Source organism: Cherax quadricarinatus, chromosome 95 (genome assembly GCF_038502225.1).
Source record: "Cherax quadricarinatus isolate ZL_2023a chromosome 95, ASM3850222v1, whole genome shotgun sequence".
In the NCBI taxonomy this organism is placed as follows: domain Eukaryota; kingdom Metazoa; phylum Arthropoda; class Malacostraca; order Decapoda; family Parastacidae; genus Cherax; species Cherax quadricarinatus.
The window spans coordinates 1,559,201-1,576,624 of record NC_091386.1 but is presented as its reverse complement, the minus strand read 5'-3'; the positions used below and the strand labels follow the sequence as shown (position 1 = coordinate 1,576,624).

Here is a 17,424-nt window from a genome sequence, read left to right as displayed (position 1 = left end):
AAAAAAAAAAATTTTACCACATGAAATATTAATTTTAATACACACAAACTGGAGAAAACATGTACAGTTACATGACACTTACCTTTATTGAAGATCTGGTGATGATTGATGGGATGGGAGGAGGGGAGAGTGTGGATGGTGTTAGTGTTTAGAAGGGGAATCCCCTTCCATTAGGACTTGAGGTGTCAAGTCTTTTTCCGGGGTTACTTCCCTTCTTTTAATGCCACTAGGACCAGCTTGAGTCACTGGACCTCTGTCGCACAACATATCTTTCCATAGAGGCCTGTACCTCCCGTTCCTTTATGACATTCCTAAAGTGTTTCACAACATTGTCAGTGGTACAATTAAACACTTGTTCAGGTTTCAGTTCTTCACTGTTTATGTACTCCTTGAATTCCTGCACATATTTTTCAGCTGCTTTTTTGGTCCGAACTGGCAGCCTCACCATGCCTTATCACACTGTGTATGCCACTACGATTCTTAAATCTCTCAAACCAACCTTTGCTGGCCTTAAATTCACTCGCATCGCCACTAGTTGCAGGCATTTTTCTAATTAAATCATCATGCAACTTCCTAGCCTTTTCACATATGATCGCTTGAGAGATGCTGTCTCCTGCTATCTGTTTTTTGTTTATCCACACCAGTAACAGTCTCTCAACATCTTCTGTCACTTGCGATCTCAGTTTCAAAAACATAGTTGCACCTTTGGCAAGAACAGCTTCCTTGATTGCCGTTTTCTTGGCCACAATAGTAGCGATGGTTGATTGGGGTTTTATGTACAACCTGGCCAGCTCGGAGACACGCACTCCACTTTCATACTTAGCAGTAATCTCTTTCTTCATATCCATAGTAATTCTCACTCTTTTTGCTGTAGGGTTGGCACTAGAAGCTTTCTTGGGGCCCATGGTGACTTATTTTGCAGGTGCAATCACTAAAAATGCTGTGATATGAAATGTTCCGATTGTATGTTTGGATGGGACCGCAGTGGCTGGCTGGCTTGTAAACACTGGCCACAAGTGGACGCGTCTCGAATGGAACGAATCGTGTTGGTCAAGTTTTTTAGCGCTAGTCGAGTTAAAATTTTTGCGTTAAAATGTATCGCTAGTCGGATTTAACGTTAGACGATGCCATCGTTGGTCGAGGGTCCACTGTATATGTTCATACTTTAACAAAAGCAAGAGTAGGGTATTGATTATCAGTATAATTTTTTACCATCCACTGTATATAGTATTTAGGCTATAAACCAAGTAACGTGTGTTCAGCAGTAGAAAAAAAAATTGAAATGTCAAAGCATACTGCATGCAGTATTTTTTCTTCAAAAGATGCAGTAAGTTACTGTAGAAAGTTGTATCCTATCACAAGTATACACTTTGCTTCATTATAAGTTTATCATTTCAACTGTACACGTTTATCAGTGGTTCTGTGATTAGTTCCTGCAGCAGTAACTATTGGTTACTGATGATGGGCTTGTGGTCCAAGGAATTTGTTACCCTTCCGGCAGGCCGGACTTGAGTCCTGGAGATGGGAAGTACAGTGCCTGCACTCTGAAGGAGGGGTGTTAATGTTGCAGTTTAAAAACTGTAGTGTAAAGCACCCTTCTGGCAAGACAGTGATGGAGTGAATGATGATGAAAGTTTTTCTTTTTCGGGCCACCCTGCCTTGGTGGGAATCGGCCAGTGTGTTAATAAAAAAAAAATATCAGTCTTGGTTTCTTCATATTTCTTAGGCACTATGTGACACAGGTTTAACACTTCCCTTTGAATATAATAAAGTGCTTTTGATCTTTATAGTACAGTAGGTCCCCCACTTAGTTTAACGTGTTCCTGAAAATCTTTCATTACTAGTGGCTGGAACTCTAAACCATCTTCCCCCGAACACCTGCGAAATAATCGGAGAGGTGCATTCCTCGGCAATAATATAGTATTCAGTAATTTGCTTTTTAACAATGAAATTAATAACAATGTGTAATACTTAGATGAGGTTTTCTTTATCCTTTCGTCCAAACCAGCCCCTCTCTTATTACCTTGCCTTGTTACCTCTGTCTTATTCCCTCTTTCTCACATTGCCTTTTCTGCTGTCACTACAGTGTAGGTCAGAATACAGTACTTCCCTTATTCCCATATTGCTTCTGACAACACTACAAAGCCAGTATTAATAGGACTGTCTTCCTTACACACTGCAGCTGATGAAGTATTCCATAAGCATCAACACTGGAAATACTGTCTCCCTCACATTGCCTCTGGTAACACAAGGCCAGCAGCAAAATGACTGCCTCTCATTGTACATAATCTAACACTATAAGCTTTCAAGTCTCCACTATCCAGTTACTCATGGTAAGAGGTAATAGCTGCTAGAAGATAGTGGTGAATGTCATACAGGTGCCAGGGTTGTACGTGTTGTTAGTTGCTGCATCAGGCTAGCTGTGTACAGTGAATATAACCACTCACCCAGCCACTGTTCAAGGCAGTCATAATGACAAGGTCAACAATTTTTGACACATTTTTGGGAAGTAAATGTGAGCTGCCTACAGATTCCTTAAATGAACATAGAACAAGAATTCATTTAGTGAATGTTGATGCTGTCTGCTCCATTGTAAGTGGTACTTCCAGGGCTGAAAGTAGTATCACCATTCAGAAGGTTGTCTGTTTGTAAATAATTGGTTTCAAAATGATGCCAATGTTTTAAGTGAGGATCATCATAAGTCGGGGACCTACTGTTTAGGGATATTCCGTGGTTCTTGTTTATTAATGTGTTACTCTTTCCTTTTTTGCAGATGGAAGTATAGTGGGAGGGAATAATAGTGTTCTAGACCAGTACCTGACTCTTACTCTTCCGGCTAGTGTAACTGTAAGTGACCCAAGTATCGAAGTGCTGGCACTACTGCGGGTTCTCCATGCCTTGAACAGACAATATGGTTCCCTTTATCCCCCAGCGTGTTACCCGTCCCCTCTTCCTACTGCTGAATTCATAAATCTCAAACTAACGGCTAAAGCAAATAGACAATTGCAGGATCCTTTAGTTATAATGACTGGGAATGTTCCACCATGGTTGCCTCAAATTGCTTATGTTTGGTAAGTACGTTTCTTATTTTTCACCTTTTAATATGTTCTGGATTGTGTTATAACCATTTTGAATCCTAGTAGTTAGATTTAATGCCTTGATTCTCTTTGCAGTCCATTCCTGTTTCCATTTGAGACCCGCCAGCTGCTCTTCTATGCAGTTTCTTTTGACCGTGACCGAGCCTTACAACGACTTATGGACTCCTCTCCTGAGCTCAATTCTGTTGATAGTAGTGAAAGAGTTACCCCAAGGCTTGAAAAGAGAAAGAGAACTGTCTCTCGTGACGATATTCTCAAACAGGCTGAATCTGTGATAAGTGATTTGGCTTCTTCAAGAGCCATGTTAGAAATTCAATATGATAATGAAGTAGGGACAGGTTTAGGACCTACTTTAGAATTTTATGCTCTAGTTTCTAAAGAGCTTCAGAAAGCAGACTTGGAACTGTGGCGTGGTGAAACAGTTACTGTGGAAGAGAGAACTGAAGATAATCCAGGAAAAGCAGTGAAATACGTTAATGCCAGCAATGGCCTTTATCCGTTACCTGTGCCCAGAAACATGAAATCTGCGCACATGACCAAATTAAGAACAAAATTCAGATTCCTTGGAAAATTTATGGCAAAGGCAGTCATGGATTCGAGAATGGTGAGTTTAAAAATTTGTTATATTTAAGTAGTGAATAGTAGCACTGCAGGTGGTCATCTTTCAAATTGATTATGGAAAGCCTATCTAATAGTTTAAAATAGTATCAGGTATGTCAGCCTACACATTCTTGCCATCCTAATTCCATATTAAAGTAATCTTTGTATTTTTCCTGTGGCAACAAAGTGTCTATGAGTGAGGGATAAGGAGGTATACACCAGCTCCTAGATCTTCCTTGTAACCTCTAACTCATAGTTGGTTTCTAACTTTTTAGCTGATAGTATATCCACTTTGAATCGATGTATATAATTAACTATTTGGATCTATTAATTTGCATGGGGGGGCTTGCATGGAGTTGGCTTCCACCATCATTGCTTAGCACATTCCACATTCACTATTATGTTGAAGTTCTTCCTGAAATTTCTTTGCCACATTTGGGTATGCAATTTCCAAACGTGGCCTCATGGTCTTCTTGAATTCCTGGTAGAACTTATACTTGCCTACATTTTTTCATTCTTTGTAGTATTTTGTACTCGTATCTTTGCCTTGTCTTCACTCTTCCAGTGAGGTAAAGGGAAGACCTTTCATTGTTTATAGGACGTTTCCCTCAGCTAAAGTACCAGTCTTGATGACCTTTGTACATTTATGAGTTTCACTATATTTTACTAGGCAAAAGTTCCATCTAGGTACTTATTATGAACACAGGTAATAAATGGCCTGTGAGACCTGGTCATAATGGGAAATGGAGCAAACAAACTCAGCAGTAGACTATAATGTATATTTTGCTGAGTATACCTGGTAAAGTGTATGGTAGAGTTATTATTGAAAGAATTAAGAGTAAGACGGAGAATAGGATAGCAGATGAACAAGGAGGCTTTAGGAAAGGTAGGGGGTGTGTGGACCAGGTGTTTACAGTGAAACATATAAGTGAACAGTATTTAGATAAGGCTAAAGAGGTCTTTGTGGCATTTATGGATTTGGAAAAGGCGTATGACAGGGTGGATAGGGGGGCAATGTGGCAGATGTTGCAAGTGTATGGTGTAGGAGGTAGGTTACTGAAAGCAGTGAAGAGTTTTTACGAGGATAGTGAGGCTCAAGTTAGAGTATGTAGGAAAGAGGGAAATTATTTCCCAGTAAAAGTAGGCCTTAGACAAGGATGTGTGATGTCACCGTGGTTGTTTAATATATTTATAGATGGGGTTGTAAGAGAAGTAAATGCGAGGGTCTTGACAAGAGGCGTGGAGTTAAAAGATAAAGAATCACACACAAAGTGGGAGTTGTCACAGCTGCTCTTTGCTGATGACACTGTGCTCTTGGGAGATTCTGAAGAGAAGTTGCAGAGATTGGTGGATGAATTTGGTAGGGCGTGCAAAAGAAGAAAATTAAAGGTGAATACAGGAAAGAGTAAGGTTATGAGGATAACAAAAAGATTAGGTGATGAAAGATTGAATATCAGATTGGAGGGAGAGAGTATGGAGGAGGTGAATGTATTCAGATATTTGGGAGTGGACATGTCAGCGGATGGGTCTATGAAAGATGAGGTGAATCATAGAATTGATGAGGGAAAAAGAGCGAGTGGTGCACTTAGGAGTCTGTGGAGACAAAGAACTTTGTCCTTGGAGGCAAAGAGGGGAATGTATGAGAGTATAGTTTTACCAACGCTCTTATATGGGTGTGAAGCATGGGTGATGAATGCTGCAGCGAGGAGAAGGCTGGAGGCAGTGGAGATGTCATGTCTGAGGGCAATGTGTGGTGTGAATATAATGCAGAGAATTCGTAGTTTGGAAGTTAGGAGGAGGTGCGGGATTACCAAAACTGTTGTCCAGAGGGCTGAGGAAGGGTTGTTGAGGTGGTTCGGACATGTAGAGAGAATGGAGCGAAACAGAATGACTTCAAGAGTGTATCAGTCTGTAGTGGAAGGAAGGCGGGGTAGGGGTCGGCCTAGGAAAGGTTGGAGAGAGGGGGTAAAGGAGGTTTTGTGTGCGAGGGGCTTGGACTTCCAGCAGGTATGCATGAGCGTGTTTGATAGGAGTGAATGGAGACAAATGGTTTTTAATACTTGACGTGCTGTTGGAGTGTGAGCAAAGTAACATTTATGAAGGGGTTCAGGGAAACCGGCAGGCCGGACTTGAGTCCTGGAGATGGGAAGTACAGTGCCTGCACTCTGAAGGAGGGGTGTTAATGTTGCAGTTTAAAAACTGTAGTGTAAAGCACCCTTCTGGCAAGACAGTGATGGAGTGAATGATGGTGAATGTTTTTCTTTTTCGGGCCACCCTGCCTTGGTGGGAATCGGCCAGTGTGATAATAATAATAAAAATAATTTGCCTTCACCCACTATATATGTACAGGTATGTACATTGTATACAGATGGAATAATAAGAAGTGTACACCACGGTGACAGATGGCAAGCAGAAGTCAGAGACTGCATTGTACTCAACCAGCAGGTAGGCAAGTCTGCCAATGCTTACCACAAGTGAACCACATTGCGTCAGCTTTGGCGGGCTTGCCTGTGATTAGTCAATGAACCAGAGTACTGAATTAATGACGGGTACTCTGCCTATTGTTAAGCCCTTAGCACCCGGTTTGCTGGTCAGGAGGCAGCCTACCTGGGAGTGTGACATACGCTGAATAAATTGTAATATACTTTTTGCATGCCACAGTACTTTTGTCCCATGATAGGGGGTTACACAAATGAGGTAGTGTTTTGAGTGTCTTAGTTTCCTGAATGTTGAAAGCTTTTGTTATGTTGTGCTGCTTCAGATATTTTTTGTTTCAGGTGTAGGGTAATGGTTGTTACAAGGTATTTTTTCTTTAACTATTTGTGAGCTTATCTCATCCTTCACCTCACCCTATCCATTTGTTCTTTAGGGGTCTCTTTCCTATCTCTCAGCTTCATCCAGTTCATTAAAAAATGGATGTTTTTCATAATAAATTGTACTTTTTTTTTTTTTAACCCTTTCAGTGTCAGTTTCGTAATATTATGTCTTGAGAGCAAGTGTCGGTTCTGTACTACTACACCAAAATTCTGGCTCCTTAAGATCTGGTGGAAGAAAGCTGGTGGGCCTACATATGAAAGAATGGGTCTGCGTGGTCAGTGTGCGCAGTTAAAAAAAAAATCCTGCAGCACTCGGTGTATGATGAGAAAAAAAAAACAAACTCCGACCATGTTTTTGGTTTAAAACGGTGACTTTGCGGTGAACATGTATTTTTGTATGGTATTTATGGTTGTATTCTCATTTTCTTGGTCTCATTTGATAGAATGAAAGATATCTTACAGAAATGAAGATGATTTTGATTGGTTCCACAATGAAAAGTACCTTGAATTTGAGCTCAAAGTAGCGGAAATGTTCGATTTCTGCCAGTGTTAAGAGTAAACATGCGACGTCACTGTCCAGTAAGTGTCCAACTGGCCAGTCTAATGTGCAGTCATGAATGGGTTGACGTTATTTGTACAATTATTACAAATGAAGTTCTAGCAAAATACCTATGATTTTAGTTGATTGAAACAATGGAATTGGCCAAAAATAGGGCTCAAAGTGGGCGAAATTGCCAATGCGTAAATATCGCTGAGATTGCTAACTTTGCGAGAGGGTATTGTTGTAAATTTTCCATCAAATTTCGTACTTTTGGTGTCATTACCATCTGGCAAAGATTCTCCATCATTTCATAAGAGACTTTTTTTTTTCGACAATGAGTTAAGGATCAGGGGTCTCGACACTGAAAGGGTTAATGCACCAGCTGCATCCCACCAAGACAAGGTGACCTTAAAAGAAAAACGAAAGTTTATTTTTTACATGTAGTAACTTATACAGGAGAAGAGATCACTAGCACCCCCTTACTCCTGGCATTTTAGTCACCCCTTAAGATGCACATGGCTTACAGGGGAATTCTCTTCCACTTCCCCTTGGATTAAATTTGTATTTATAGGCTGATAAGCTAATACTTTGACTTGCAATGAATTCAGGTCTATTGGTGAATTGCAGTTGTGTGTATAATCCATCTAATGCCAATTCTCCTTCAATGTTCCATGAGAATGATATATTAAATTACAGAAATGCCTTAAATTACTTTTTTATTATTATTATCACACTGGCCGATTCCCACCAAGGCAGGGTGGCCCGAAAAAGAAAAACTTTCACCATCATTCACTCCATCACTGTCTTGCCAGAAGGGTGCTTTACACTACAGTTTTTAAACTGCAACATTAACACCCCTCCTTCAGAGTGCAGGCACTGTACTTCCCATCTCCAGGACTCAAGTCCGGCATGCCGGTTTCCCTGAATCCCTTCATAAATGTTACTTTGCTCACACTCCAACAGCACGTCAAGTATTAAAAACCATTTGTCTCCATTCACTCCTATCAAACACGCTCACGCATGCCTGCTGGAAGTCCAAGCCCCTCGCACACAAAACCTCCTTTACCCCCTCCCTCCAACCCTTCCTAGGCCGACCCCTACCCCGCCTTCCTTCCACTACAGACTGATACACTCTTGAAGTTATTCTGTTTCGCTCCATTCTCTCTACATGTCCGAACCACCTCAACAACCCTTCCTCAGCCCTCTGGACAACAGTTTTGGTAATCCCGCACCTCCTCCTAACTTCCAAACTACAAATTCTCTGCATTATATTCACACCACACATTGCCCTCAGACATGACATCTCCACTGCCTCCAGCCTTCTCCTCGCTGCAACATTCATCACCCACGCTTCACACCCATATAAGAGCGTTGGTAAAACTATACTCTCATACATTCCCCTCTTTGCCTCCAAGGACAAAGTTCTTTGTCTCCACAGACTCCTAAGTGCACCACTCACTCTTTTTCCCTCATCAATTCTATGATTCACCTCATCTTTCATAGACCCATCCGCTGACACGTCCACTCCCAAATATGAGGATTAAATTTAATACTAGTGAGCCATAACCCAAAGATTATACTACACAAGAAATAAATATCTTAGACAGCCTGCAAGTAGGGTATTTTCTTGACTATGCAAATAAATTTGATGTGGGTCTAGGTTTTGCTTTTTCATAGAAATGAGGGTTTTCTGGGTCGCCTACCTCAGTAGGGGAGACCTAGTAGTACATTCTGTCAGGCATGTTATGTATTAGAGCAGGGGTGGGCAAACTGCAGCCCGCCTAAGGTTTTCATGTGGCCCGCCAAAATGGTTATTTATTCGCGTATGCGCACCTGAATGAGCAAAATTTTGTTCATTTTCCTCTGTTGAAAACACGATATTACACAAGTACAGTGGACCCCCGGTTTACGATATTATTTCATTCCAGAAGTATGTTCAGGTGCCAGTACTGAATGAATTGGTTCCCATAAGGAATATTGTGAATTAGATTAGTCCATTTCAGACCCCCAAACATACATGTACAAACGCACCTACATAAATACACTTGCATAATTGGTCGCATTGGGGGGGTCCACTGTATTATCAGACAAGTATAGTTCCCAGTTGATGGCTTTAGAAGTTGTCTACCCCTGTATTAGAGCTTGCAAAGGTTGGTAGGGTGCCTTTGTCCTATTGAAGAGCTCTTGGTCCTAGAAATTAGAGCTACCCTCCTTTTCTTTAAATTAAACTAATAACTTACCATTTCTCAAGTGCTGTTAGACATGCTGGTACTGTATGTTGCTGCTCTGAATTTGTATTAAAAGGTTATTTATGTAAGACTGCATCTGTGAGGAGAGGGGGAGAGAAGTTTGAAGAGCATCAGGATTCTGAAAATGTATTTGTCATAATGTGTAAAGTTTACCATAGTGTACACTTAAACCTTGAAAATTTAACCCGTAAACAGTCCAAACGTATATACAGTATACGTTTTTTCAACATTTGAAAGTATGTAAAAAAGTAATCTTTGTTTTTTTTACATTTGAAAATGTGTAAAAAAAAACTTTGATCTACTTTTTTTTTTTTTTTTTTTTTTTTTGATATATTTGAAAATGTGTAAAAAAAAAAATCTACTTTTGTAGCACTACACATGTGAACGTAGATCTGCTTGGACCGTTTACGGATCAAACACTAATCTTGGCTTCCAGGAGAACAGCAGCTGGATTGTTAGCTTTGTATATATTTAGAATTTATGACAAATTTCTTTTTTACTGACCTTATATATAATATGTCAGGGTATTTACTTGCACAGTTATTGCTTATTAAAACTTTAATCATAATTTGATTATTCCGTTCTATTTGAATATCACAAGGCTGTGACTGGAGCAATTTACATTGTGTCTGTAATTCAGTAAGGAAATTTCTAACACTTTAGTCAGTCCTGACCCATTATGAAGCTGAGTGAAGAAGACAACAGGCGAGAGGTCAAATTAAAATATAGGAGGCAGCCAAGATCAGGAAAGGGAAGATGTCCAAGGTCAGGTCAAGTAACATGTTCTAAAGATTAGATAATTTGACTGTACAGAAGGCCCCCCCTCCCCCTTATACAGCTGGTTAGGTTCCCAACTATCACCGTAAAGTGAATCGCCATTTGCTTCCCTTTTAAATTCATATAAATGCCTGATAATATATTTACACAATCATATATTAAATTAACAATAGAACTAGAGGTAAAAATAAAGTAACATTCATACACAGTGCGCTCATTACTGTAAAATATTTTTGGCCTTAACGTACGATGAGAGGTTAGTACAGCCTCTCCTCACTTAGCGACATACTTGTTTACCGACGCCTCGGACTTACGACGGGCTCTCTGACCAGCATACATGCCTAAATAATGTGTATTAGAGATGATTTCCTCTATTTTGTTTTTCAATATACAATACACTACTGTAGAAATATTTAAAAATATACCAGTTTGGAGAGATATATTGTATATTTTTATACGTATATACTTCTAAACTGTTGTATTCTGAGCACCTCTACAAAAGCAGTGATAATGTGTGAGTGAGGTGAAAGTGTTGAATGATGATGAAAGTATTTTCTTTTTGGGGATTTTCTTTCTTTTTTGGGTCACCCTGCCTCGGTGGGAGACAGCCGACTTGTTGAAAAAAAAAATACCAGAAATGTTTACTTATAAGCATTTCTGGTATATTATTAAATGTTTATACAGTAGTGTACTGTATATTGTAATAAACAGAATAGAGGAACTCAGCTCTAATATACATGTACAATATTTAGGTATGCATACGGGTCAGAGCCCGTCATAAATCCAAGTAGTCTGTAAACAAGTACGTCGCTAAGTGAGGAGTGGCTGTATATATTGTTGGATTTTTTTTTTTTTTAACGAGTTGGCCGTCTCCCACCGAAGCAGGGTGACCCAAAAAGAAAATACTCATCATCATTCAACACTTTCACCTCACTCACATTTAATCACTATTTTTGCAGAGGTGCTCAGAATACAACAGTTTAGAAGCATATACATATAAAGATACACAACATATCCCTCCAAACTGCCAATATCCCAAAACACCTCCTTTAAAGTGCAGGCATTGTACTTCCCATTTCCAGGACTCAAGTCCGGCAATATAAAAATAACTGGTTTTCCTGAATCCCTTCACTAAATATTACCCTGCTCACACTCCAACAGCTCATCAGGTCCCAAATACCATTCATCTCCATTCACTAACACGCTCACACACGCTTGCTGGAAGCCCAAGCCCCTCGCCCACAAAACCTCCTTTACCCCCCTCCCTCCGACCTTTTCGAGGACGACCCCTACCCCGCCTTTCTTCCCGTACAGATTTACACGCTTTCCATGTCATTCTACTTTCATCCATACTTTTATTAACTCCACACCTTCTCCTAATTTCCACACTCCCAATTTTCTGCATAACATTTACACCACACATTGCCCTTAGACAGGACATCTCCATTGCCTCCAAATGTCTCCTTGCTGCAGCATTTACAACCCAAGCTTCACACCCATATAAGAGTGTTGGTACCACTATACTTTCATACATTCCCTTCTTTGCCTCCATAGATAGCGTTTTTTTTGTCTCCACATATGCCTCGACGCACCACTCGCCTTTTTTCCTTCGTCAATTCTATGATTAACCTCATCCTTCCCAAATCCATCCACTGACACGTCATCTCTCAAATATCTGAAAACATTCACTTCTTCCATACTCCTCTCCAATTTGATTACAAATTTTTCTTTTTCTAAATAATTTGATACCCTCATCACATTACTCTTTTCTATGTTCACTTTCAACTTTCTACCTTTACACACACTCCCAAAACTCGTCCACTAACCTTTGCCATTTTTCTTTAGAATCTCCCATAAGCACAGTATCATCAGCAAAAAATAACTGTGTCAATTCCCATTTCGTATTTAATTCCTCATAATTTAATCCCACCCCTCTCCCGAACACCCTAGCATTTACTTATTTTACAACCCCATCTATAAATATATTAAACAACCATGGTGACATTACACATCCCTGTCTAAGACCTACTTTTGCCAGGAAGTAGTCTCCCTCTCTTCTACACACCCTGACCTGAGCTTCACTATCCTCATAAAAACTCTATACAGCATTTAGTAACTTACCACCTATTCCATACACTTGCAACATCTGCCACATTGCTCCTCTATCCACTCTATCATATGCCTTTTCTAAATCCATAAATGCAATAAAAACTTCCCTACCTTTATCTAAATACTGTTCACATATATGCTTCAATGTAAACACTTGATCTACACATCCCCTACCCACTCTGAAACCTCCTTGGTTGGATTATTGGACTTCAGTTACATCCTCAAATGTTAGCAAATTTTATCCCAGTTCCAGAGGAACTGGTTGTAATGTTGGTAAAGCCTCAGTATAGTGAACCTGTCATTAGGACAATGCTTGTATCTCCTTAGAATAAATAAAAGTGCTTCAGGCCTGGCAAATCGATTTAATCCATTTTCAGATAATTCTGGCTGATTTAGTGTAAAATTGAGCAATTTGCTGGTTGTGCTCACTAAGGTTATTTTTGCAAAAAGTCAGCTTGCTCAATTTTTTTTTTTTTTTTTTGTAAATGCACTTGAAAAACAGTATGTTCAATATTGAATATCACGTGAAAAGGTCTTCACAGAATGTTGTTCAATTTTGGATGCAGTTATTTAGTCGCATTCACTAAAAAATCACACTGTAGAGGACCTTTATAAGAGCTGATTGTATTAAATTCCATTAATACTGAATATGAATAAAAAAATGTTTGTGTGAGAAAGTTTTGGGTTTCTAAAATGCATTGGTTGTACTTCATGTGGCTGGTGTTTAGAGTAAGGCAGAAAACACTGCCCGAAACGTGAACTTTGCTTCATCCAGTTAGAATATTTTTGAGTATGGGAGACATCACTGTAATGTTTCCATATGATTTTTCATAGGATAAGTTCATATATTTTCATATAGTCGGACTTGAGTCCTGGAAATGGGAAGTACAGCGCCTGCACTTTAAAGGAGGGGTTTGGGGTATTGGCAGTTCGGAGGGATATGTTGTGTATCTTTATATGTATATGCTTCTAAACTGTTGTATTCTGAGCACCTCTGCAAAAAGTGATAATGTGTGAGTGAGGTGAAAGTGTTGAATGATGATGAAAGTATTTTCTTTTTGGGGATTTTCTTTGTTTTTTGGGTCACCCTGCCTCGGTGGGAGACGGCCGACTTGTTGAAAAAAAAAAAAAAAGTTCCAGGGGTTAAGCACAGGGTAATTTGATGATAAAACTAAAAATTTACTAAAATTATAATTGCAACAAGATAATGCATGAAATGAGTGGACTTGCAAATCTTAGCTGCAGTCCACTGCCTTCTGTCCTAGCACCGTGTCACTTTCTAATTCTTGATTTTGGTTTATTTAGCTAATACAGTATTTTGAAGTTTAGCATCTTAAAAATTTTTGCAAATTCACCATTGTGCCATATTTCAGTCTTGTGTGTTTTATATCCCTACACAGTTGGATTTGGGTCTTCATGAGTGTGTGTACAAATGGCTGTTGAGCGAAGAATGGTCCCTAGGTTTAGGGGATGTAACCTCACTAGACCCCACTCTGGGACACACCCTAGACCGCCTTCATTATACTGTGTTACACAAGAGACGAGTCGTGCTACAGGCAGAGCAGGAAGGAATCTCAGGGGCAGAACTCCAGGTTTGTTGTTTTTTCCATTTTTTCATTTTTTTTGTAACTACAGTGGAACCTCAAATATCGAACTTTCTTCGGTCCAGAAGTCTGTTAGAGTGCCACCACCGAACAAATTTATTCCCATCAGGAATAATGTAAATTAGATTAGACTATTTAAGACCCTCAAAAATACACTTATAAAAGCACTTGCAAAAATACACTTAAATAATTGGTTGTAATAAAGTTGGTAGAATTACCGACAATATGTAAAGTAAAAGGACACAAGTGCAAGTAATGTGACATTTATTGTGGCAACGTTTCGCTCTCCAGGAGCTTTATCAAGCCATTAGCTTGATAAAGCTCCTGGAGAGCGAAACGTTGCCACAATAAATGTCACATTAGTTGCACTTGTGTCCTTTCACTTTACATAATTGGTTGTGTTGGGAGTAGTTCGATTTTTGAGGTTCGACTGTATTTTTGTGCTAAACATAAATTATGTTCCTGATTGATATTCATTAAATTCCTTTGTTTACAGATGTAATCTAAAACCATGGTCCTTTGATGTCTGTGCATGAACATGTAACAATATGGACTCAAATTAAGTTGATAAACAACTCTAAATGAATAAACAGAAGGATGGACGAGGGGCTTGAACCGTGGTCCATAATGGACCTCACTTCATGCCCCTCATTCACTTTTCTGTTTATTCATATAACAATATCTTTACTCTGTAGTTAATATTAATAGAACATTGATTTAACGTGTTCAGATTTAACAGATTTTCGATATAAAATTTTGGTTGGACAGTGTAATTTGATTTTGGATTGAATGGATAAGTTTGGTCAATTCTTCATATTTTATGGTCCATAGGTAGCGAATTGTGATTTCGTTGAGAAGCCCATTGAGTTCAAGTTTCACTTATTCTTAAGAACATGAAAAACCTGCCAGATGACTGTGAAACAAAAACCTGTAACTGTTTTGCATAATGGTAGGATTGCTGGTTTCTTTTTCTGTCTCATAAACACGCTAAGATAACAGGGATATCTTGCTACTCCTACTTACACTTGGTCACACTTCACAGACACGCACATGCATATATATATATATACATACATCTAGGTTTTTCTCCTTTTTCTAAATAGCTCTTGTTCTTTTTTATTTCTTCTATTGTCCATGGGGAAGTGGAAAAGAATCTTTCCTCCGTAAGCCATGCGTGTCGTATGAGGCGACTAAAATGCCGGGAGCAATGGGCTAGTAACCCCTTCTCCTGTATACAATTACTAAAAAAGAGAAGAAGAAAAACTTTATAAAACTGGGTTGCTTAAATGTGCGTGGATGTAGTGCGGATGACAAGAAACAGATGATTGCTGATGTTATGAATGAAAAGAAGTTGGATGTCCTGGCCCTAAGCGAAACAAAGCTGAAGGGGGTAGGAGAGTTTCAGTGGGGGGAAATAAATGGGATTAAATCTGGAGTATCTGAGAGAGTTAGAGCAAAGGAAGGGGTAGCAGTAATGTTAAATGATCAGTTATGGAAGGAGAAAAGAGAATATGAATGTGTAAATTCAAGAATTATGTGGATTAAAGTAAAGGTTGGATGCGAGAAGTGGGTCATAATAAGCGTGTATGCACCTGGAGAAGAGAGGAATGCAGAGGAGAGAGAGAGATTTTGGGAGATGTTAAGTGAATGTATAGGAGCCTTTGAACCAAGTGAGAGAGTAATTGTGGTAGGGGACTTGAATGCTAAAGTAGGAGAAACTTTTAGAGAGGGTGTGGTAGGTAAGTTTGGGGTGCCAGGTGTAAATGATAATGGGAGCCCTTTGATTGAACTTTGTATAGAAAGGGGTTTAGTTATAGGTAATACATATTTTAAGAAAAAGAGGATAAATAAGTATACACGATATGATGTAGGGCGAAATGACAGTAGTTTGTTGGATTATGTATTGGTAGATAAAAGACTGTTGAGTAGACTTCAGGATGTACATGTTTATAGAGGGGCCACAGATATATCAGATCACTTTCTAGTTGTAGCTACACTGAGAGTAAAAGGTAGATGGGATACAAGGAGAATAGAAGCATCAGGGAAGAGAGAGGTGAAGGTTTATAAACTAAAAGAGGAGGCAGTTAGGGTAAGATATAAACAGCTATTGGAGGATAGATGGGCTAATGAGAGCATAGGCAATGGGGTCGAAGAGGTATGGGGTAGGTTTAAAAATGTAGTGTTAGAGTGTTCAGCAGAAGTTTGTGGTTACAGGAAAGTGGGTGCAGGAGGGAAGAGGAGCGATTGGTGGAATGATGATGTAAAGAGAGTAGTAAGGGAGAAAAAGTTAGCATATGAGAAGTTTTTACAAAGTAGAAGTGATGCAAGGAGGGAAGAGTATATGGAGAAAAAGAGAGAAGTTAAGAGAGTGGTGAAGCAATGTAAAAAGAGAGCAAATGAGAGAGTGGGTGAGATGTTATCAACAAATTTTGTTGAAAATAAGAAAAAGTTTTGGAGTGAGATTAACAAGTTAAGAAAGCCTAGAGAACAAATGGATTTGTCAGTTAAAAATAGGAGAGGAGAGTTATTAAATGGAGAGTTAGAGGTATTGGGAAGATGGAAGGAATATTTTGAGGAATTGTTAAATGTTGATGAAGATAGGGAAGCTGTGATTTCGTGTATAGGGCAAGGAGGAATAACATCTTGTAGGAGTGAGGAAGAGCCAGTTGTGAGTGTGGGGGAAGTTCGTGAGGCAGTAGGTAAAATGAAAGGGGGTAAGGCAGCCGGGATTGATGGGATAAAGATAGAAATGTTAAAAGCAGGTGGGGATATAGTTTTGGAGTGGTTGGTGCAATTATTTAATAAATGTATGGAAGAGGGTAAGGTACCTAGGGATTGGCAGAGAGCATGCATAGTTCCTTTGTATAAAGGCAAAGGGGATAAAAGAGAGTGCAAAAATTATAGGGGGATAAGTCTGTTGAGTGTACCTGGTAAAGTGTATGGTAGAGTTATAATTGAAAGAATTAAGAGTAAGACGGAGAATAGGATAGCAGATGAACAAGGAGGCTTTAGGAAAGGTAGGGGGTGTGTGGACCAGGTGTTTACAGTGAAACATATAAGTGAACAGTATTTAGATAAGGCTAAAGAGGTCTTTGTGGCATTTATGGATTTGGAAAAGGTGTATGACAGGGTGGATAGGGGGGCAATGTGGCAGATGTTGCAAGTGTATGGTGTAGGAGGTAGGTTACTGAAAGCAGTGAAGAGTTTTTACGAGGATAGTGAGGCTCAAGTTAGAGTATGTAGGAAAGAGGGAAATTTTTTCCCAGTAAAAGTAGGCCTTAGACAAGGATGTGTGATGTCACCGTGGTTGTTTAATATATTTATAGATGGGGTTGTAAGAGAAGTAAATGCGAGGGTCTTGGCAAGAGGCGTGGAGTTAAAAGATAAAGAATCACACACAAAGTGGGAGTTGTCACAGCTGCTCTTTGCTGATGACACTGTGCTCTTGGGAGATTCTGAAGAGAAGTTGCAGAGATTGGTGGATGAATTTGGTAGGGTGTGCAAAAGAAATGAAAAACCAATCTTTCAATGTGGATTTGACACAGTTGGCATTAATGGACACCCATTCAGCCCTCCCTTCCCCCCATTAGTTTGTTAAATCCAGGTTTCTTGGTATTTCTAACTTCAAAA

General features: G+C 39.4%; 1 protein-coding gene across 7 annotated transcripts in view; it reads left to right on the top strand.

The window, feature by feature from the left end:
• ctrip (E3 ubiquitin-protein ligase ctrip) overlaps positions 1–17,424 on the top strand; it is a 156,200-nt gene that overhangs the window by 129,267 nt on the left and 9,509 nt on the right. For all 7 annotated transcript variants that reach the window (XM_070104862.1, XM_070104861.1, XM_070104860.1 and 4 more), the window contains 3 exons: positions 2,774–3,071; positions 3,174–3,702; positions 13,591–13,782. In XM_070104862.1, the coding sequence (XP_069960963.1) occupies positions 2,774–3,071; positions 3,174–3,702; positions 13,591–13,782 (1,019 nt within the window). The remainder of the gene's footprint in view (positions 1–2,773; positions 3,072–3,173; positions 3,703–13,590; positions 13,783–17,424) is intronic.